Here is a 24,046-nt window from a genome sequence, read left to right as displayed (position 1 = left end):
TTCCTCATCTTGCGAGAGGAATTGGAGTACTTATGCCTTTATCCATTTAGTAAAGAGAAATATGTTGGGCTCAAAGAAGGCAAAGAACTTAGTGTATGTTCATAGCACACTTCGTCTCATATCTCGAAAAGACCCTGGATACGAGGGTCCTTTCAAGAGATGGGACCAATACAAAAATGATGCTATGTGTGTGGATGAGGAGATACAACCAGTTCGCCTTATTGAGCTACCTCCAATTGCTATGGATGAGCAAGAACCTCAAGATGAGAGTGATCCCTACCTCGAGAGCATGCTAACTAAAGATCTAAGTGATGTTGATGACATCGCTTGAGGAAGCCATTGTTCACTATTAGATACTTTTATTTTAGTATTTTAAAATTTCCCAGTTCTTGTTTGGAGATGCCTTAAGACAAATTTTGAATGTAGTATGACGATGGACATATATCATGATTCTTATTAATATGTAAACTCCAATTTGCACTTGATATCTAACTAGAAATTTTGAAATTTCATTGTGAATGTTGAATGTTCAATGATGTGCATGTTTAAATATTTAAAGTTTAAATCATAAATATTTTAGTTCTCTTGTTTAAAGTTGAAAAATATACAACTTCATATATATTATAATATATATATATATATATATATATATATATATATATATATATACCCCCGACGAACCCACGCACCCTGTTTCGAAAAATGACGTACCTGTCCCCATCCCCGCACCCGTACCCGTCCCCGAACCCACGTTTCCTGGCAACATAGATAAATTATATAAAAGCACATAGTGCATGGTATATATCCCTCATTTAGGGCTGACACAATCCTTCTTTTTGTTGTTTATGCATACCTAACTGCTCCCTTTGACTCAAAATGGAAAACATTTAGCTTGCAGAGTGAAGAGGGGGGTGTATTGGTAGATTGGCCGAAAGATATCATAGTTTGAATAATCAATGAACCAAACTAGTCACATCTTAAAGCTCATAAATAGGACAAAGCTGGCCATTGAAAGTCAAATCTTTCCATTGCCCATATAAGCAATCCAACCATGCCTAAGCCTTATCTATTGCTTTTTGTTGTTGAAAACTTTAGTCAACATCGTTTGGTTACCCAATTGACAACTTATTCTTGAAAATACTTTATTGGCATTTTGGGCTGATATCGCAATGACTTGGCAATATGTAATTGCAGTATAAATAAAAGTATTATAGCAAGGAAGAAACTCTCTCCACTCCTGTGACTATAAAATTTCCTCTTCTCTCTTGTGTTATCTCATATTGGTTGTGAGGGTTGGTCTGTGACAACATACAAGTCTCAAAATACCATAATCCTTATGCCAAGGGGGGTAGGCACAAAAGAGTGGTGTATCTTACCGACATAATGATTGATTAGTTGTGGGGTGAGTATGCTTGCTTGCTTTGCCTTCCCCTCCTATGTGCGATGTTTTGAGCAGGTGTGGGCCTATGTGTGTCTGTGTCTTTCTTCTCCTCTTGTGAGTTATCCCACATTGGTTGTGAGGGCTGGTCCTTGACACCATGTAAGTCCGAACATACCATGATACGGCCAATGGGGGAAGCCACAAGGGAGTGGTGTCTCCTACTGGCATAATGGTTGTTTGATTGTGAGGTGAGTATGCTTGTTTGTTTAGACTTTCCCGTCCTATGTAGAATGTGTTGTGTGTGTGTGTGTGCGAGAAACAACGATCAATAACATTTAATTTGTATTTTGGGTTGTTAAGTAGACAAATCTTGATTGTAATATAATCTAAAATATTATAGTGATGGAAATAAATTCTTGCAAGCATAGTCTTGAACTGTAGAATGCTCGTTTCTTAGTTAATTTCTCCTTTGTTAGTTTTTTAGATTGTTCTATGTTGTATCAATTACTTTAGCCCAATTCAATACTTCAATTAACAATCTTTTCAATACCAATTAATCTTTCCAATCATCAATAGTAATTGAAGATTGAACAATAAATGCAATAACAAAAGAGACAATCAACACATCAACAAGAGACACCAGATTTGGTCAAAGACTAGGGGAAAACCCCACAAGGGGGAAAACCCCACAAGGGGGAAAACCCCTTGAAATTCTTCTTCTACTAGATTGTCATAAAATGATCAGTGGAGAGTACAATGAGCCCAATACAATATCATCCAACAAAAGTATCTCAACAATGTTCAAAAATATGTTTCGAATGTCAATATAGACCAGGGACAACTTTTCCTGTATGCGGTCAACTACGGTCAGCTATGGTCAATTGTCAAATTTTAGCCCTATTTTCCAGTCGCAGGGAGAACATATGCGAGCGACTGAGAACTTTCAGTTGCTCCCTTGAGCTTGCAAGCCAACGATTGCAGCCGAAGATTTCTTTTGTCAAACCAGTGATTGTAACCCAAAACCCTAGAAACACGTGCGAGCTTCGGACCCCGTAATTTTGGACCTTCGCAAACATATTTCGTCGACCTAACCTCAGACCTGTGCGAACCAATCAATGAAGAAGAGAAGAATATGCTTGGTGATATCCAAATGAGCTTGAGGTCACTTGTATTTATAGGCTTCCAAGGGTGACCAATTTCCTGTTAGGGCCGACCTGTCCAAATGTGCATATGTGGGCTTTTCTTCATAAGTACACTTTCCCTTGTCCAAATTGAGCGCTTCAATAGTCAAAATTGGTCCTCTCGAAAAGAGGAATCTAGTCCCATGGTTGGAATTTGTCACTAAGCTGTCAAATTAACATCCTCATGAGTTTACATCTAATCAAAATAATTCTTAATATCATCACTCACGAGTTTACATCTAATCAAAATAATTCTTAATATCCTCATAATTAGCTGATGCTTTCTGTTTGGTCATACATGAGTCATGATAGCATGATTGGTTGCCATATTTGTAGCCTTTTATCTGGGATAACAGTGACTGAAAAGGACTACAGTTCATCTACCTGGTATAGAATAGAAAGTTCCTATTTTATTCTTGAGCCTATATGTAGAATAAATGATTAGTGAACCAAAGGCCTTAACTGTAAAGGGCATATTTCTGTAATGTAAGAGTGAATTTTTGAGGGGAAAGAATGTCGATTTTGTAGAAAAGAACAAAGGTTTACAAGATTTTTTCTCATAACATCAAAACTATCTGTATTTGGTTTATATTACTCGTATCCTTTATAAAAATTTAGAGCCAAGTCTCGCTTCAGTCATTGCTTCTCTGTTTTAACAGTATTCCTCAGCATGCTAGTCATTCCTATTAGTTAGCAGTAAACTTGATAATGACTGGTTGGTATCTCAGATATTTTTTTTGCAATTATCTTGCAGCCAATCTGCCCAAAAGTATCCGCACAATCGAATGCTTGGTCGACGTGATATTGAAAATGGAAAGGTAATCTGTGTGGGTTTTATTATGTGTTTTGTTTCCTTGTAGGGGATACTTCTTGCGGCCCCTGGGCTAGAAACAACTGTACTTTCTAGTCCGTTTGACCTATTTTGGTATTTTGACTCTTGAGGACATTAATATAGATATCTTTCATTTCTGTGAGCTATTCCTCTTTATGTATTTAGTGATTTCTCAGGTGATGAAAAATATTTCTGGTTATAAGATATTGGAATTCATGTCCTTGTGCAGGCAGGAAAATATGTATGGTTGACATATCAGGAAGCATATGAAAGATCAATCGAAATTGGATCAGCTATAAGGAGCTCTGATGTTGGTCCAGTGAGTATATATAGAATAGAAATTGATTGTCCATTCCTGATTGACTTGATTAATCATTTTATTTGTTATTGAGGGTGAATGTTGTTGTTTGCTACTGTTACTGACATGAGTACGACACATTTCTATGGTCGTAGCAAATTTGAGCCCAGATGTTTTGTGAGTTTTTTTTTAAAGGAGTTCCATAATTATCTCTTTCTCATGTCAATTTCAAGTTTTCTGCAACAAATTCCACCCCATCTCCTGCAGATTACAACTTCATATTCCCTTTCTTCCATAACATTTTTCTTAACGTGCATTGCCCTCGTGTTACCAAGCACTTGTTGCGATGCTGGCAACATACCATAGAGGGAACTGGGCACCTTGCCACTCTGCAAGCATAACGTAACTAAACTTTGAAACATTAGTTCCAACGCTTTATAATAAACACAGATTTGCACTGCTAGATGTAAGTATTACGGTAATAAGTTTCAGTGCCCATTGTTGGCATAGGATTTCTACAAGGCTTAATATGTCATCAACCAAATGTTAGGTTGCAAGACTATACCACTAGCCATAACTCGATGGGACTTAGTCCCTCAAGTACTGGAGTAGACTTAGTTCGACTATGTATTATATTTGTAATATGCGTTTTTGCATTTATCTTTTGTACTTACCCTATCTCATTGTATATAATTCATAGGGGGATTGGTTGCACTTTATCACTCGTATATTTGTGTGCATTGTAACCCTATGAGACTTGGTCAAAGGTGATCATTCTCCACCAATTTTGTACTTATTAAATAAATAACAGAATGAAGAGTGTACTAAATGTATACATTATGATAATCTCGTTTCTACTTGGCATACTTGTTCTCCTGGGATTTTCGACGCTGGTATGTGAGTATTCACTTTGTTGTTTTGTGCCTATATCAATTAGTTCTATTATCCTCTGATTTGTAGGGATAACTAGAGGATTGATTGAAGTGTGATTTTTATCACAATCAGCAGTTCCGCACATGAGATTATGGTTAACCATGGATATTTGACAGAGATGTTCCTAGCATTTGTTACGTTGATCCTTTGATGATAGATATTTGATGGAGATTGTACCTAATTGTGTCTTACACTCTCTGTCACACTTGATGATGTTTTTTAGATGTGGGTCATGGAACATGGTGATAATTAGTGTATTCTATAATGGCTCATAACACTAGATTGTTCTCTTACTAGGTTGTACTATGGTGTATTCATAATTTACTTATAGATATGTGTGTCACCTTATGAGTAAAGTTGTATTTCTAGCAACCTAGTAGGTGTTTCATGTCATTTTCCCATTTCATTACCATCTCCATACACGTTCATCACTCCCCCCTTCATGATTGATTTATCCTATGTCATGTAGCAAGGTCCAAAATAAAAGTCTCTTGTATGCAAAAGGCCTAAATAAAAAATGAAACAAAGAGCAATAATGCTCAAGGATGAAGTTGCTAAAGTTATAATATATGCGTGAGCCATGCCACCTTGCCATAAGGCCCAATATCCCCAAGTCACATTCTCAAATACAAAAAAAATGAAAGAAGGTACCATGTAAATAATATTAAAAGAGAAGAAAGGGGTGGTATGAAAAAGAGGCTCAAGGAATGGTAACACATTTGCTTAAGTGCTCCCTCTAAGGGTACACATGTGGAACATTAAATGATGACTCTTAGCTCTTGAAAGCTAAGGGGGAGACCTTTTCACTCATCCTACTTGACTATGAGATTCAACTCATGAAAACACCTTTTCACTACTACCACATTCATCTCATCACCAACACTTCAAAGTCTAGGCAATACATCTTGTCTTAGGGGTTTTCACATGTAATTAAGGTTAGTGATGTTGACACCGTGGTCAAGTTAGAAAGGGATAAAAATTAAAAGATTCATTGAACTATTAGAAGATGTCATGTGATGTTCACCACCCCTTGACACATATTTGGATGCAATTATCATCACTTTTGAGGAGCACCTTGCCTTGAGCAATTTGATCTTTCCTTGAGAATTGTAGCACATACAATGGGCTTTGTGAGACTTGCATTTGTTGATAGAGGAGGTCACTAGCGTGGACCATGGAGGTTGTTATGGCTTGGAGACTCACCATCAAAGCTTGTTGGAGCATCTAAGAGAGCCATCCACCTTGGAGAGCTCCTATGTGCCACATTTGTAGGTTGTTTCATCTCTTTGATGGGTCGGTTTGGTTGTTGAGGTGGTTACCTTGGTTTGAGGAGGAACACTGGGGCTCTTTGACCACTTCCTCTCTCCTTTTTGGACACTGTTGTGTATGTGGCATAATCACTTTATATTTTATTGAATTGTTGACCATATCTCCCTAGTTAGTGTTGAAGGAAATGTAACTAGGCTCGGTCTTCATAAATGTACTTTTGATATTTGTACTTATCAAGAAAAGAAATATTATTTTATATGTCAATGAGTTTATTGTTCATTGAAATAGGTCTAGCACATCTTAAGTGCTATAGGTGAGTCAAGAAGTCAAAAGAAAATGTTGAAGACCTTAAGGACATGTTACACCATGTATATAATTGTATTAGAGTCAAAGGAATACCTCCAAGCAAAGTCAAAGTCTCCTCCTTGCAACGACATCCTTCAAGCAGCAAAATGATGATTAAATATGTCGAGTCGGCCTACTGTCCTCTACTCGGCCTCAAGTCGGCCTAAAGGAGGGACAATCCTCTATATATAGAGGCTGTCCACTCCTCTAAATAGAACACACTCATATCTTTGAAATTAGTGAAGAGAAGGAGGCAAGTAAAGGGTGAACGAAGGACAAGAAAGGATCTCCAAGTGCAGCAAAGAAGAAGGGTATACAACCGAGCTTAAGAAGACTGTTTCTAGGGAAAGCTACAACCACACGTGCGAGAAAAGGAGGGTTGTCTCTGTGGTTATGACAACAACAACTCACAACTGATATATCTCACTATTTGGGGCTAGTAAACTAGGCCTATAAGGCCTCCCAATCAAGCGAAGAAGAAGGGCACTCAAGCGAAGGAGAAAAGAGCCTACAACATCAAGTAAACCACCACACGTGCGAGGAATTAGGGCTGTAGGACAGTCATACTAAGTCTGTACTTACATCTCAAGGAAGAAGCTCATTTGGTCAAGAGGAAGGAAGGGATCATCACGAATAAGGAGTCTCATCATAGACCAAGAATAAGTACCTCTTCTAGAGCAAGTGCAACAAGGTTTACCAACAATTGAAAGAAGAACAAAGTGCTGGAAGGAGGAGGACGAAGTGCCGGGGAACAAAGTGCTAGAAGAAGGAAGTGCCAGGGAACAAAGTGTAGAAAGGAGAAAGGACTTGACTTGTGCTTGGAGGACATTCTAGTCAAGGGTCTAGGGTTTGGCATTGATCAATAATAAGCTTCAATAAGAGAAACTTACTAAAGGGTTTTCCTCTCAAGAGAAGAGAGGTTTTGGCCCTGGCAGAGAACCAACATCTTGTGTTCTTGTTCTTATGTTTTTTATAGCAGTTTGATGAAGTACACACACATGCATTAATAAGAAGAAGATTAAGCTAACAAGAAAAGTACACACACATGCATTAATAAGAAGAAGAAGATTAAGCTAACAAGAAAAGTAAAAAGACTCCACAAATTGTTATCAAGTCAAGAAGAATCACACTACACCTAATTGCCCTAGATTCTTCAACATGGTATCAGAGGTAAGGTGACACATCAAGGAAAAGGGAAACTCAAGAACACTCATCAAGGAAAGGCATCTACAAGGTTGAAACATCAAGCCAAATCTACTCAAGGAAAAGAAGACCTACCATCTATCATTCATCAAGGAAGACTACAAAGCAAGGAGAAGAGCCATACATAAAGGCACCTACAAGGAAGAGAAGATCAAGAAGGGACCTACACCATAAGCCAAGCCATCAATCAAGTCTACTTGAAGAAAGTACACTTGGAGAAGGCAACTTGAAGAACATCAAGATCCTAGAAAGGCAAGCCATCAAGTCTTCAAGGAGAAAGCAAATCCACTACATCCAAAAAATATATCAAGTAAGTATATGTCCCCTTTTGAATATAGATCAATGTCTTTTTGCAAGGAAAGCAACAAATTGGTAGGTACCAATAACTTTCTTGCATGGAAGAAGATGACTAATTGACTTCTCAAGGAGAATGAACTCCTAGAACACATCAAAGGGAATGTTACTATTCCTGCTAAGGAAAAAACTCAAGCCTTAGCCAAGTATAATAAGGATGAGACAAGAGCTCAAAGGATTCTAATAGAATCCATCAAAGACTCTCTCAATCCTTATGTCTCCAAATTTGAGACACCAAAAGAAATTTATAATAAGCTTGTAGATCTATTCTCAGTATCCACTGCTAGGGAAGTGATATCTCTAACGAATTAATTATACAAGATGAAGATATCAAAGGAAGGAATAGCTCCCTACTTCATGAAGATCTCTAAGATAAGAGATCAACTTTAAGATCTTGGGGAAGTCATGTCTGACAGAGAAATGACAACTGTAGTACTCAATACTCTACCTGAGGACTGGGGCAACTCCACATCTAACATATATGCCAAGAAAGAAGCAACTACACTGAGTGAAATGTGGTCTCTATGAATAACAGAGGAAGCACGACTCAAAGCAAAGGAAGATGTGGGATCAAAGGAGCAAGCATTTTCTACCATGGCCAAGAGAAAGGTAAACTTTGTCAAATTTGGTCTATAGAGAACAAACAACAAAGACATGTCCAAAATCCAATGCTATGGATGCCAAGAATATGGACACTACAAAAAGAATTGTCCCAAGCTTAAGAAGGACAACAATAACAAAAGAAAGAGGGAAGAAGCTCACATGACTCAAGAGGTGAAAGAAGAAGAAAAGAAGCAAAAGAAGAAAGATCCTCCGGATCTCTACTATGACTAAGTCAAACTCTTTACTTCAAGTCTTCTTTCTAGGTTTTGAGTAGGATAGGAGCATGTAGAAATAAAATGAAATTGCATGGCTAGAAAACATCATCTGGTATCTAGAAGCATATAGTACATAAAGTTCTAGATATTCATGTAGAAATAGCATTTATAATGAGAACAAAATGCATGGTTAGAAATATCTTCTAGAATATAGGAGCGTGGTAGATATAGCTCAAGATATTCATGTAGAAGGAGCATACCTAGTATAGGACCTCATCCATGATGAAATAAAATTGATCATGATTAGGAATCTTAGAAGACCTCCATCATCAAAAGGAAAGAAACATTTGCAGGGTAAGGGTCTTCTAGATCCTATGATGGAATCTTCAAAAAGAAGATTCATGAATAAGCAGATGTCTCATTGGGAAGTCCCATTCATGGGATTCAAGAAAATGATGATATGCAGGAAAGCTAAGATGAAGCAAGAAGGGCCACACCAAGGACAACCAAATGAAGCTAAGATGATCAAAGGAGAATCAAGATGAGGTATGTATGCATCGAAGTTTAGTCATGTTATCATATGTACATTATTGAGTCATGGGAATAGTTCTATGACATGATCAAGTATGAAAGAATCTCTTTCACCAATAACATGCTCAAAGGCATGTACTACAATGCGATGAAGCTCAACAAAAGAAAATACTCGCATAAGGAGTATAAGACTGCTGACTAGGAAGCAAGAACGAATGTTGACTAGTTCTGACTGGTTTAACCACTAAGGGGCTGCTATGGTTTGGATATTTAAATTCTAATCATCTTTTAGTCCACCTTGAGCTTCCAAGAAGAGCCTTAGTTGATCTCATATGCCCGATTTGGTAGCTAGGCACTAGTTGCTTCTTCTTGTCAATTAAAAATCATATTTCATCTTTGTTTCTTTTATATTTTAACTAGATCTAGAAAAAAAATTTAGCTTACACTTAACAAATTCAGCCTAGGAAACCCTAGATTGTATGATAGATCCCCTTATTTTGGTCTGGAAATTATTTTCTGTGAAAATATACCACGCTATCCCAAAAATGTTGCATGTAATTAGGGTAATTAGATCATCTTTAGTGGCCATTTTGTGAAAGTAATTTTGAGATTTAGTAAGTGGTTGTAATTTTCTAAATCTACATGTGTTTAGGCCTTAGATTCACTTCAATTCACATATAAATTCAAGGCTAAACAAACTGCTGTAATCTATTTCGCTGTTGTTGCAAATGTATTCATCTTTCGTACAACGTAAAGAACAATATGAAGCTATTTTTAAGATCTGGAAACCAAGTTATTAAAATTAAGAAGAAATACTTCACAACCCCTCCAAACTCGCTTCTATTGAACATTAAAATCAGATCTGAACTTTTAGCCATAAAGAATCAACTTGATTAATAATCTTAAACCATAGTTGATTCAAGTGAATAGTAACCTACCCCCGATCGGGGTATGGTAGGGAAGAAGGGGAGACGCCAAAAGAGGTGGGCCAGAGGGGATGGGAGGTAGAGGCGTTAGAAGCCAACCACTTGGGCCCAAGGACAGACAGGGCATTGGGATGTGGGAGGACGAGATGGCAGGTGGGGTAGCACGCGGGACAGGGCAGGGGCAGAGGACAACACCGAGAAAGGACAGGTGTGGCCGAGGATGGAAGAGAGCGACGAAGGATTGGGGGCAAGCGAGAGGGTCGGGTAGAATAGAGATGGCAAGTGGCACGATGGCAGAAAGAAACCCACGACAGGAGCAGCAGGAGGCACGAGTGAAGTAATGGGAGGCAGTAATGGAAGGGTCAGGGGAACCTCATTTCGAGGAAATGGAATGAAAGAATGGGCGGCGAGAGGAGGAAGAGGGCACGTGGGGGGACAGATGGATGTAAGGTGGGGCAACTGGACAAAACAACAAGAGGCAAAGGTAGACGAGAGAGGAGGTAGTTGCATGCAAAGGGAGAAGGCGAAAGAACGAGAAGCGGAAGGTGGTGGACGCAGGCTAGAGGATGTTGGGAGAATAACGAGCTTCATTGCAAAACAATGGTATGTTACTCCACTTGCCTTTCTTGATAGAATTGCATAAATGATTATTTCAGAGGATTTCGGGGAGGGGGTTGAGGGAAGTCAAGACTCAAAACGAGTCGAAACCTGGGTTGTCCGGGATTCTAACCCAGTCGAATGGAGAGTCTATGCCTGGAATGCTGTTGGAGTGAGGGGGTTCGGTAAATTTATAGTGTATCTCTGGGTAGATGAGAAGAGAGGGAATGAGGCAAGATGGGATGACAATTGGGATTTCTTTAATGGAGAGCGTAGGAAGCCTGCAGTTCTAGCCAGGTGGTACCTGAGGCATGGAAAGGAAGAGATAATTATCAGAGGTAGGGAGGCTGGAATCACAATGGCCAAAGAAGCAAGGCTATGGCTAGCTTGGCTTGATTCGAACCTGAACTCGACTGTTGGTTGCGGGATTCGAGGGATAACCAGGGGCGAAATTCGGGCGAGGATACCGGAGAGGAGAGAGTCCTGGACGGGAAACTCAAATGTGACCTTGAATATTGATAAGGGAACCCAAATTTGGGACTCCTGCAGAATTGCAAAGGCTGACCTGCACGCTTTGGTTCGCTGGGGAGGGATCAAACAGAGAGGAGAGGAACTGGGAGGCCGAAGCCTGTTATTTCAAGAGCAGGTAGGGGGGAAACTGGGGGAGAAGGAGGGCAAACCCAAGTTGCCAGGCCCAGAGTGAGTGGCCAATCCCAGTGCAAAGAAAATTACGATCACTCTGTGTAAATGCATCTAGACAGATAATGAAATTTCTTTTGTTAATGTTTTAGGTATTAAAATAATCAGGGTGCAGCACAACCTAGAGGCCTGAACCCTGCATCGTGCTTCAGCAAGAAAGCTGACTTTGGAGAGCTGCTCGGGTAAAGAAAAACGACGTAGGGGCGAAGACAATATGGAAAAAAAGGGAAAAGAGGTGGTTAAAAGAGGAACCAGAGGAACAGGGAAGACATGGAAAAGGACCACGAGGAGGGGGGTTATGCAACTCCCAGCAGAGGTCCTACCAAAAGAGGTAGAAAGTCTGGAAAGGAGCACATGCAGACTATCATCAGCGCATACATGGCTGGCAATCTGCCGGAGGTAAGAGCTCAAATTGCAGAGTGGGAGAGGGAACTTAATGACAGCATAACCAATCAGGACATAGAGATAGAAGAATGGGAAGCTATGGTGAAAGATTCGGGGAACACCAGAGGCCGACATACACTGTTTCGGCAAACAATCCAGCAATACTGGGTTATGAAGAACATAATAGCCCGAGCAATGACATTATACAAGGAACAGGAGGTACATGAGGAGGCCAAAACAACGGAGCCCAACATGAAGGATCTTCATAGAGAGATCGTTGCAGTTCAGATACAAGTGTACCAAAACAATCTCGCACTGAATAGGATAGAGAAAAGTCTACAGGATATGAAGAGAAGCGAGATCCGGGGTCCAGTGCAAAATCCCCAGCCCCAGTGGACTCCTCGGATGAATGAAACAAGTTTCTAGTTAGAATTTTGTTATATGTCGGTTAGCCTTTACTTTTCTAAGTTGAAGTTAATAATAGATAAAACAACAGATGTTGCCTGGATGGTGGAGAAAGACTTATTTAAATTTTGGACATCATTTCATGCAGACAGGTGGCCAACCTGGTTTCCTATGGGCAGGTTGAGGCCACCGACACTTACTGTTAAAGACATGTTTGTGGTCTGATAATATTAATAGAGAAAATACTACCAAGTTTACAAAAAAAAAGTGAGTAGAAACCTAGACCACCTTAGGCTTCTTGCTTTATAGAGCTTAGTTGCTAATAGCTACGAGGGAAGCCCCCATTGTGTTGGATTACCCAACCTATAGTGAAAGAAGTCGTTGTGAGGTGATAGTGTTGATTTTGGGTATCATCCGATGTGCTCTAGCCACGGAATTTGGTGGAGAGGTTGGGGCACATAATATCTCCAATACCCAGAAAGGGTTTGGGCAGATTCTAAACAGATCAGGAGATATTAAAATAATTAATATTTTTAATGGAGTCCCTAAGTCTAAACGTAGGGAAAATAAAATATTAATGTGTATTAATATGAATCTGTGTTAGAATGGTCCAAAAGACATGGATCAAGCCGGATCTAATCTTAGCCATTGATTAGGGGCTTAATCTCGGCCGTTGAAATGTCAACAGAAAAAGTATAAGAGGAGGCTTGAGGGGCACTTGAAGAATATACTGAGGGAGACTAGTTAGTTCAATTTCTAGAGCGGGGTTTGCTGAGAAATTGATACAGTGGTCTGGAGAGCAGTTAGGAGGCAACAAGTATGGAACATAGAGACGAGAGATCATTGCAGAAGAGGCAGACGCAAAGCCAGAGGAAGCCACGCAGAGGCAGTAGAGACTGCGCAGAGCCAGAAGGGCTTGCATCATCCACGCAGAGGTTGCAGGAGTGACGCAGAAGCCCAGAGAGGCTGCGTGGAGCCTCAGTAGGCTGGCACAGAGGGTTTCAGGCTGTAGCAGAGGTCAGTAGGGCCTACCCCGGGTTTAGAAAAGTGCTGGAAGTTTGTCTATCTGTGGGTAAGCCAGTTTGGCACCCTGTTGTACAAGAAAATTGTTGAATAATAAAATCCTCTCTTGCTGCACTCGTTTTCCCACATTGGGTTTTTCCGGGGACATTAGTCCAAAATAATTGTATTAATGTGTGCATATGTTTGTTTCTGTATTATGGTGTGATATCTGCAACAATACTTATTTTAATGTTTGTTGAAGTAATTTCATGAATAACTTATGATGAAATAAGTAGGAAAAATAAATTAGTTGCTGCAGTGCTAGAATTTTCACATGGTATCAGAGCAAGTAATCAGAGACAGAAAGGGAAAATCAGTTATGGGTCGAGACCACGATGCAAAGGCATCCACCTCAGGGGACTCACTCAGATTTTCAGAAGATTGCACAAGAGAGAGAGATTTCGATTTCTCTATGTTGGCTTCCAGGTTGGAAGAAGAAGTGGTGTGCATGACTAGCGCTGCATCATCATCAACATGGTATATAGACAGTGGAGCCTCGTGGCATATGACAGGAATCAGGGAGTGTTTCTCAAAATATCGAGAAGAGAAGATGAACTTTCAGATCACCATGGGGAACAAGGCAAAGTGTACTCTAATAGGAAAGGGTACCATAGTTTTTCAGACGGAATCAGGAGAGCGGTTCCGTGCCACAAATGTGTTGCATGTGCCAGGATTGGGGATGAACTTACTTTCCCTGTCACAACTACAAGGCAAGGGCTATGACGTCTACTTCATCAAGGAAAAGGTATACGTCAAACACCCGAGCTGGAAAAAGAAAGTGCAGATTGGGATCAAAAGTAATCGTTTGTACAGATTACAACTAGAATCTCCAATGGCACTAATAGGCAGTCACGAGGACAAAGACTTGAACGAACTATGGCACAGAAGGATGGGTCATTTGTACCATGGAGCTTTGAGAATTCTCAAGAGCACTGTAATAGGAGTTCTAGATCTGAGTACAGAACGAGATGATGTATGTAGGGGATGTGCTCTAGGAAAGTATGCCAAGGCGACATTTCCTAGGAGCAACCATAGGGCCAAGAGTGTACTAGGATTGATACACTCAGATATCTACGGACCTATGTCCGTCAAAGCTCTTAGCGGTGCCGAGTATTTCCTTACCTTCATTGATGACCACTCGAGGAAAACTTGGATCTATTTTTTGAAAACCAAGGATGAGGTTTTCTGTTGATTCAAGGAGTTCAAGGCTCTAGTGGAGAATCTGACAGATAAGAAAATAAAAGTCTTGCGCTTAGATAATGGTGGAGAATATGTCGATAAGGACTTCACTGATTATTGCGCTAAGGAGGGCATCAGAAAAGAGTGGACACCTCCCTACAATCAGGAGCAGAATGGGGTGGCAGAAAGGAAAAACAGAACTATTGTAGAAGCAGCTAGGGCCATGTTGTATGATCAGGATATGCCAAAATTCATGTGGGCAGAAGCATGCAACACAACTGTCTATTTTCAGAACAGGACTCCTCATCGAAGGTTGGGCAAGATTACTCAAGAGAAAGTCTTCACTGGGAAGACACCTGAAGTCAGTCGTTTTAGGATATTTGGGAGTTTGGCATATTGTCGCATACCCGAAGAAAAGAGGAAGGAGCTGGATCAGACTGCAGAAAAGGGGTATCTGGCAAGATATAGCGAGAACGCTAAGGCATATAGGATCTATCTTCTAGAGAGCAGGAAGGTAGTAGTACTACGAGATGTAACGTTCATGGAGGACAGAGCTTTCAGAAGATCTCGCGAAATGCCTTCCAAGGAGCAGTCAAAAGTGGATTCGTTGGTCATGCCTCTTCAACCAACGGAAGTGAAGAATCCTTCCTTAGATTAGGAAGATTCTCAGGATGAGGAAGAGGAGCAAACAGAAGCACCTGTTGGCAGAGGAAGAACCAGCAGGGAACTTTGTCAGATTTTGCGTGATGCAGAAAATTTCATCAGAGAGCCAAGGAACATTAAAAGGGAGCGAAAATAGCTAGATAGGTATCGGGCGTTAGTAGCTCAGGATGGAGAGCCTGCCAGCTTCAAGGAGGCATCTCAGCATCAGGTATGGCTAGATGCGATAGTGGAGGAGTATAACTCCATAATGGTAAATGATGTCTGGGAGGTGGTGTCAAGGCCTCAAGACAGATCTGTGGTAGGTTCAAGATGGATCTACAAGATCAAATATGCTACGGACGACAGTATTGAAAAATACAAGGCCAGGTTTGTGGCTAAGGGGTATGCTCAAAAGGAAGGGATTGACTATGAGGAAACCTTCGCCCCGGTAGCCAGGTATACATCTATTAGGACTGTGATATCTCTTGCAGCCTAGATGGGATGGGAGATCCATCAGATGGATGTCAAGACGACATTTCTGAACGGGGTAATAGAAGAAGAAGTATACATTGAACAACCAGAGGGCTTTGAAACTCATGAGAAGAAGTCTCATGTATGCAGAGTGAAGAAAGCCTTGTATGGGCTGAAGTAGGCACTAAGAGCGTGTTATGGTTGAATAGATGGCTACTTGCAGAAGATGGGGTTTGTCAAGAGTGACGCGGATCCGAATCTCTACTACCTGGTCGTAGAGAGCGAGCCACTTATCTTAGTATTATATGTGGATGATCTTTGCCTGACAGGATCATCCAGACTCATTGAAGACTGCGAGAAAAATCTAGCCACAGAGTTCGATATGAAGGATCTGGGACGAATCCACTATTTCCTAAGGTTGGAAGTTTGGCAGGAGAAAGGAGAAATCGTCCTTGGGCAAGGAAGGTATGCTACAGAAATCTTGAAAAGGTTCAGGATGGGACATTGTAAACCTATGGCTACGCCAATGATCACCAACTGGAAGAAGACTGATGCATCAAAAGACAAGGATGTCGATCCCACCCTATATAGACAGCTCATAGGGTCCCTGATGTATCTAGTCAATACCAGGCCAGATGTTTGCTACGCTATCAACCCCCTTAGTCAGTTCATGGTGGAACCAAAGAGGGCTCACTGGGTATAAACCAAGCACGTTCTCAGGTATTTATAGGGAACAATTGATTATGGGCTCTTGTACAACAAAGGGAAGGATATCAAGTTGAGTGGAATCACTGATGCAGATTGGGCAGGAAGTTCAGTGGATCGGAAAAGTACCTCTGGGTACTATTTCAACATTGGATCAGGAATAACCTCCTGGTGCAGTAGGAAACAAAAGTCCGTGGCTCTGAGCTCGTCTGAGGCAAAATATATGGCAGCAAGCACAACTTCGTGTGAGGCCATATGGCTTAGAAAATTGTTGGTAAACCTATTCAAAAGAAATATGGAGGCGACCAGGATCATGTGTGATAATCAGAGTTGCATCAAACTCTCCGAGAATCCAGTATTTCATGATAGGTCAAAGCATATTGATATCCGGTGCCACTTTGTCAGAGATTGTGTCCAACGAGGAGCTGTACAGTTGAGCTACACTCCTACAGGGGAACAAGTGGCAGATATCCTCACCAAGGCCCTTGGAAAGTCAAAATTTGACTACTACAGGGAAAAGATGGGGATGGTAAAGAACCCCTTTCAGAAGTAGTGTGTTAGCAGCACGAATGAAGAGGGAGTTGCAGCGCAGATGCAGTGTTGGGAGAAAGGACCAACAACAGCACAAATGGAGAGGAAGTTGCTATGCAGATGCAGTGTTGGGAGAAAGGACCAGAAGCAACACAGATACAGAGGGAGCTTTCGTACATATGCAACAGTGGCAGTGGCAGAGTCATGGGCAGCAGTGCAGAGGATGTTGGGCAGGAAGGCCTAGCATCAGTAGAGGTATCGATGGCGGATGATCAGAGTAAAACTCAATAAGGAATATTGCTAGAGCACAGTCCTTGCTAAGAGGGAGTGTTGCTTTAGGGTAGCATTGGATGTGCTCTAGCCACGAAATTTGGTGGAGAGATTGGGGCACATAAGATCTCCAATACCCAGAAAGGGTCTGAGAAGATTCTAAACAGATCAGGAGATATTAAAATAATTAATATTTTTAATGGAGTCCCTAAGTCTAAATGTAGGGAATATAAAATATTAATGTGTATTAATATGAATCTGTGTTAGAATGGTCCAAAAGACATGGATCAAGTCAGATCTAATCTTAGCGGTTGATTAGGGACTTAATCTCGGCCGTTGAGATGTCAACAGAAAAAGTATAAGAGGAGGCTTGAGGGGCACTTGGAGAATATACTGAGGGAGACTAGTCAGTTCAATTTTTGGAGCGGGGTTTGCTGAGAAATTGAACCAGTGGTCTGGAGAGCAGTTAGGAGGCAGCAAGTACGAAACAGAGAGATGGGAAATCAGTGCAGAAGAGGCAGACGCAGAGCCAAAGGAAGCCACGCAGAGGCAACAAAGACTGCGCAGAGCTAGAAGGGCCTGCGTCATCCACGTAGAGGTTGCAAGAGTGATGCAGAAGCCCAGAGAGGCTGCGCAGAGCCTCAGTAGGCTGACACAGAGGGTTTCAGGCTGTAGCAGAGGTCAGTAGGGCCTATGCTGGGTTTAGAAAAGTGCTGGAAGTTTGTCTATCTGTGGGTAAGCCAGTTTGGCACCCTGTTGTACAAGAAAATTGCTGAATAATAAAATCCTCCCTTGTTGCACCGATTTTCCCACATTGGGTTTTTTTGGGGACATTAGTCCAAAATAACTATGTCAATGTGTGCATATGTTTGTTTCTGTATTACGGTGTGATATCTGCAGCAATACTTATTTTAATGTTTGTTGAAGTAATTTCATGAATAACTTATGATGAAATAAGTAGGAAAAATAAATCAGTTGTTGCAGCGATAGAATTTTCACAGATAGTGGCAACTTTTCTGAGTTACACTTGAAATTAGTACCTCCTTGTGAAAGCTTTGCCCTAAGGGGTGCGTTTTTTGGTTATAACAGATTAAAAGCCTTAAGAATAGGTCTCTACAATTTCGGCCTTGTTAGGGATTCTCTACACCCGAGATTATCGTTTGAGCTTTGTCCAAGTGGTTCAAGGAATTTGCAAGCACATTAACATCGCCAATTTTTGTTTAATCCATTGGCATGTAGGTGATACATTTTCTTTGGCTTCCCACCCTATTTTTACTTTTCCATAGTTTATTTTTGTAGATTTTTTTGTAGTTTTCTGTCTTGTTCACCGGTATCTGAACTGTTGTTTGTTGTCCATTCCATTGGTTTTTTTGTCTATTCTTTTGATTTGCCAACCATACTCTATTTTTTTGTTTATTCTGATAATCAAATTCATCGAAACATCAGAAACCTGTGGTTTTCCATTATTTGGTCCATATTGCACCCATCATTGATGGATTACTATTTTCGATTGCAAAATAACATATTCTAGCATTCCTTGTCCCGTTGTGGTTCCCTGCAAATCCTCAAGCAACTTCAAAGAATATTTAGACTTAACCATCAATCGACCCTTGACAAATCAAAAGTAGGGGCAACATCTCTTTGCAGAAATCCTTGGCTATTCAACACTGCTAGCAAGGCCAACAACCACACAACAAGAGCCTCGACAATAGTCATTGCAACATTGGCTGCAACCACTTATAATATTCCCACATATATTGCCACTGTTTAAAAGTGTTCCATTCTAGACTCAAATATCTTTGTCCGTAGGTTTGATGGAGCCCTAAATGGGGACAAATTGTCTTTTGGCTTCACAGTGTGGAATCTTACTTGAAAAATCAATCTACTTTGAGCAACAATTGAAGGATCCTTATTGTTGGAGTTCACATTAGAAGAGTAGGCCTTCACATCGTGGAATACAACACACCTTGCAACAACCGACCAATATTTGATTAAAAATTGGGATGATTTTGAGGTTGGCATTCACAAGTGCACTACCCATTAGAGTACAAGGATGTAATGCTGGCACAACGTTATCAGGAACATTTGGACCAGATCAGAACTAGTTGATACTAATTTGCATTATAGGGGGTCAGTCCAGTTACCAATCAAGCTGGGAGGTTGGTTCTTGTGACGGATTCGATTAGTAGGGTTGCTAAGGTGCTAGCAACCTGCTAGATGGGCACACGCAGGGCAAGGGCCCATTGTCACCTCAGCCCATGCCCCCGTTGTTTAAGTACAACAACCTCCAAAATTGCCAAGGGAGGAATCTCGAAGACTACCTCAAACAATCCCAAATAAAATCAGTGCCTTAATGGGGTCACTTGGAGTGGAGGTGTTAATTTCTTGGAATTGTCTAACTGTAAAAGATGTCACTGTGCAGCAGAAAACTAAACATGGGGTTTTATCAGTACCAAAATACAGGAGATACGGAGTGGAACTAGTGAATTTTGGTCTATAGAAAACATTCTAACCAAATATGCAATTAATTTTCAATTTAGGCTACTGGTTGGAAAGTTACAGGTCGAAACAACATGCTGTCCTATGTATCACATTGTAAATTCTACAAAAAATGTAGGGACAACAACCTATTTAGCCTCAACAACCACCATACAAGTGCCCAAACACTTCCAGATTGCACCTATAGGGGTGGAAATCTATGAGGGTCACTGTTGAGGCTTTTGGAGGCTTTTGGGGCCTCCCATCAACCTAAAATAGCTGAAAAGTAAGTTTTCAGAAAACTGGAAATTACTTTTCAGAATTTTGAGTGAATCCCTTTTGGGTAAACTCACCCAATAATTTCCAGATTTTGATTTGGCCTTTTAATATGGCTGGAAATTACCTAAAATTTACTCTAAATGATAGAAAATGTTGAGGTTAAGTGCAATATAGCAAATGCAAAAAGGATTGGTGAAAATGTTACTTGGATAACTTAAACCTTTGTTTTTTTTGCTACTGATCTTGTGTATTACAGCCAACAAATGTCTATATTTACAAAACAAATCAATTAGGTATAAGCATAAAATGGACAAAAATAGTTATTTGTACCTATCCTTGGTTAGATGTATCAATTTAATCAAATTTTACCAAGGAGATGCTTGCTAAATAAGTAAAACAAATAAAAAGTAGCAAGCTATTATTTCCTAAACTAAATGTTGAAAAGTAAAAGTTTTAGAACTTTTTGAAAAAGAGGTGGTTTTTGGGTCACACCTATGCCTTAGTTTATCTCACCCTTGTTGGAGTGCGAAATAAACACTTTCATAGGTAGATATGGCATGGCTTGATGACTCATGGGAGTGAGTTTGGTCTTGAGAATAAATCGCCCCCACTATTTTAACTTCCTTGATAATCTTCAAACACACTTAGGAGTGGCCACTCTTAACGTGGAATCTCTAATCTTAGATCTTGTGTGAAATGAATTCAAGATCCTCTACAAGTCAAAGCTCCCCTTTGGACAGACCAGTTGCTTGGATCAATCCACCTGCAAAACAAATTGACAAAGTGGGGTGGCACCTAGTTTTCCATTTCCACATGATTATGTAGCCCCTCGATAGCAAGATTTGTTAACCTTAGTGTAACATTCCTTATTATCATATAACAAGAAATAATGTGAAAATAAAATTCGCTTCACACAATGTATATAGAATAGACAATGGTTTGTAAAAATTTGATTCTTTGTTAATGATGGAACCGATCCCAAATGACAACAACGATACAACGTGGGCAGGCTAGCCTTTATAGAAAAAATTGTAATGACTATCTAACGACTAGTTTTGACGAGTTAAGAAAATATTTTATTAGTCATCCACGAGTTGGAGACTTAGTAAATAATTCATAAAATATTACAATATAATTTTTAATTCACCCTTTAGGGGGTCAACTTGGTTCAAATTTCCAAATTTGGTCCACCTTTGCTAATGGTATGGTATGGTCAAAAAGAAAAATAATACATAATAGTAGCTCAACGTTCCACTTATTTGCCTTGGAGGAAATTCAAATTTGTCATTTCGAGGAATAATTTGTATTCTAACAACTATTTTCTTGGTTAATTACTCAACGACTTGGTCCATGAAGTCTCCAATGGCTAGTTAGACCCTCTAACGGTTAGTTTGAATTGAATTTTTCTTTTACTAACTTGAACTTGACCACCTTTTTCTAGTTCTCCAACGACTTGATGAATTTTCCAATTTTTCCACATTAGTTTGCTGTAACTCGGCTTCATTTCATTTGGGTCTTGCTTCGTTTGACCAAATTATGCCTTGCGTTCCCACATCATCACTATCTGCCACGTCATAATGCCTTGTGTTGGATTTCTGATGCCCATGGGAATTTAGAGAAACTGAGACATGGGTTTGTTCCTCTCATTTTGTAGACCAATTTTGGCATATTACATGTCAAATTCTAACAAAATATTCCCCTATTATGCCACCTAGAAAATTGTCCTGCCGTGTCATCACGCCCAAGTGGATGATCTTTAACTCCCTTGAGTATTTGGACATAGGTTTTGTTCCTCTCGTTGAGTAGACCACTTTTGATGTAATGCATGCATCATTCTACCCAACACTGCCTTGTTTTGCCACTTGGAAACCAACTTGACTTGTTGACCAAGTTTGACCAAGTTGTAAATAGCTACTGACACCTCTAATTGGAAAAATTCAACTTTGCATGGACTCCTCTCATCAAATTGAACATTTTAATACCATGTTGACTTTTTGACTACCAAGACCACTTTTCATTAGGAACCATGTACGACCTCGAGAAACGTGAAATTTGTGAAAAATGAGACTACCATGCATGAGAGATTTTTGAGAGATACTACACCAAATCCAAGGCCACCTACAAACTTCGTAGACCATAAACATGTGGTAAAAACATGGATGCACCTTGATGCGGGTTGGATTGGCCTAGGCATTGGTGGTCATCCCTACAAAAGTAGGGTCTTGCAAAACCATGAGTCCTCAAGAAAGCTCACCTAAGGCCCTCCAATATTGTATAGGACAAAAGGAACCTGAAGTGAACTTTAAGGGACCAACCATGGCTCGACCAAAACAACAAAATATAGACTTAATGACAAGACACAATGCCTAGGATACCTAATACAGGGCCTCACATGGTTTTTACATTGCTTTTGCCTTGTGACTTTGGGCTTACAATAGTGGTGATAGATACTGCAAAAATTTCTATGTACCCCTACTGACATGAGGGGTGACAGTTCCATTTTGAACCGATTGGTTCAAATTTGGATCGCCTCTCAACCTGTCGGGCCCACTGAGGCACAATGAATGAAAACTATCTAGATTATGGTCCTTCAACCTAGATTTTTGTTCTTATTTGACTAGTTCTTCATTTTGGTTTATTTGACGCTTGGTCCATTCCATGTCTAATATCCTTGTGTAGGAATAATGGTTGCAACTCAAGAAAATTCCTATATAAACAGTGCAATGGTTCACCAAGGACTTTGAATAACCCCACATCCAACTTGAGTTAAGGGGTTATTAAGATACTCTTTGTGTTTTCACTTTTGGTTTGGTTCCTCGCATTCAAACATATCTTAAATTCTTCCTAATCTCTTTAGTGGATCCTTCCTTTCAACTAGCTTCCAATATCGAACCTAAGATCCAAGTCAATTAAGCTTCCTCAACTTACAATCATTGTCAATTTTGCTCAAAAGATAGCTAGTCTAGTTGGCGAAGTGAAGTGGAAATATTTCTCTTTTCATGGGAAATATTAGCCCTCATATTGTATGAGGCCTCTCACTCATGACGTTCATCATGAAGATTGTGATTTTCATCATAAAGTAGATTCACTTATGATTTTCATCACACTTGTGATACTTGTAGGACATTACTAATGGAGCACTTATTGTCAATTTTGCTCAAAAGATAGCTAGTCTAGTTGGCGAAGTGAAGTGGAAATATTTCTCTTTTCATGGGAAATATTAGCCCTCATATTGTATGAGGCCTCTCACTCATGACTTTCATCATGAAGATTGTGATTTTCATCATAAAGCAGATTCACTTATGATTTTCATCACACTTGTGATACTTGTAGGACATTACTAATGGAGCACTTGACTATTATTGGGGCATTGTGATGGATTCACATGTTTTACTTGGCACTTTCCTTATGGCATTGTTGTTCACCACCAACAATAGGTGTGGGGTGTCCAGAGGAAAGATGTTGTTTGCACACTTATTTGTACAACCGTTAGAGCATATTGGGCCATTTAGTGGTTTATTATGGAGATATCTTAGCTTGGTCATGGAGTGTCATACATCACATTTTATGTTTTTGTGTTAGGGTGATACACTTAGTTTATAGTCTCATCATCTATGGAGAGCATCTCACCTTATGCACATGGTATGATGTTGGTTGAGTCCTCACCTTGTTAGATATTTTGATAAGATGAGGTGATCATGTTTCCTAGAGGTAGGACATCCTAGCACTCTTAGGCTTAGTTGGCAGGTTATTACTATTAGCACCTTGATATTATTTACTCATATTTTCCTTTAGTGCTTGCCTTTTACACATTGTTTAAGATGATTCTATCCCTCACATGGCTAGTTTTGACATGAGTTGACTTGATTGAAGGCGTAGTCCATAAGCACCATAGCTTATGTGGGGATGTTTGGTAGTAGCATTGGTCTTTGATGATGTGGAGTACTTTCCTTAATATGGTACTCACCCTTGTGGGCACATATGTTGAGTCACTTAACATTTTATATTATTGTTTACTTGAGTGATGGACCATTCCCTTCCCTCATACAATTTGTTGGCCTTTTGCACATGCATTGATGTTATTGTTAGTTAGTTGACTCCTCACTACTGGGATATAGTTGTTAGCATACATCTTGAACAATGGTTACGTCTTCGAGATCATAGTGTTGATATTTTTATGCTTTTGTGATGGGACATCCACCGATGAGGAGCCACATGTGCCACTTTAAGGTGATTGTTGCAAAAATTTTGAGGGCTTGTTGGTGGAGAAACT

General features: G+C 40.0%; 1 protein-coding gene across 3 annotated transcripts in view; it reads left to right on the top strand.

The window, feature by feature from the left end:
* LOC149154613 (putative CoA ligase CCL6) overlaps nucleotides 1-24,046 on the top strand; it is a 305,760-nt gene that overhangs the window by 15,152 nt on the left and 266,562 nt on the right. For all 3 annotated transcript variants that reach the window (XM_089440150.1, XM_089440151.1, XM_089440149.1), the window contains exons 2-3: nucleotides 3,317-3,380; nucleotides 3,624-3,713. In XM_089440150.1, the coding sequence (XP_089296276.1) occupies nucleotides 3,317-3,380; nucleotides 3,624-3,713 (154 nt within the window). The remainder of the gene's footprint in view (nucleotides 1-3,316; nucleotides 3,381-3,623; nucleotides 3,714-24,046) is intronic.

Source organism: Pinus tabuliformis, chromosome 9 (genome assembly GCF_031772625.1).
Source record: "Pinus tabuliformis cultivar Carrire ecotype Pingquan chromosome 9, CPIR1, whole genome shotgun sequence".
In the NCBI taxonomy this organism is placed as follows: Eukaryota; Viridiplantae; Streptophyta; class Pinopsida; order Pinales; family Pinaceae; genus Pinus; species Pinus tabuliformis.
The sequence above is the reverse complement of the archived record's forward strand: the minus strand, read 5'-3'. Positions and strand labels throughout refer to the sequence as shown.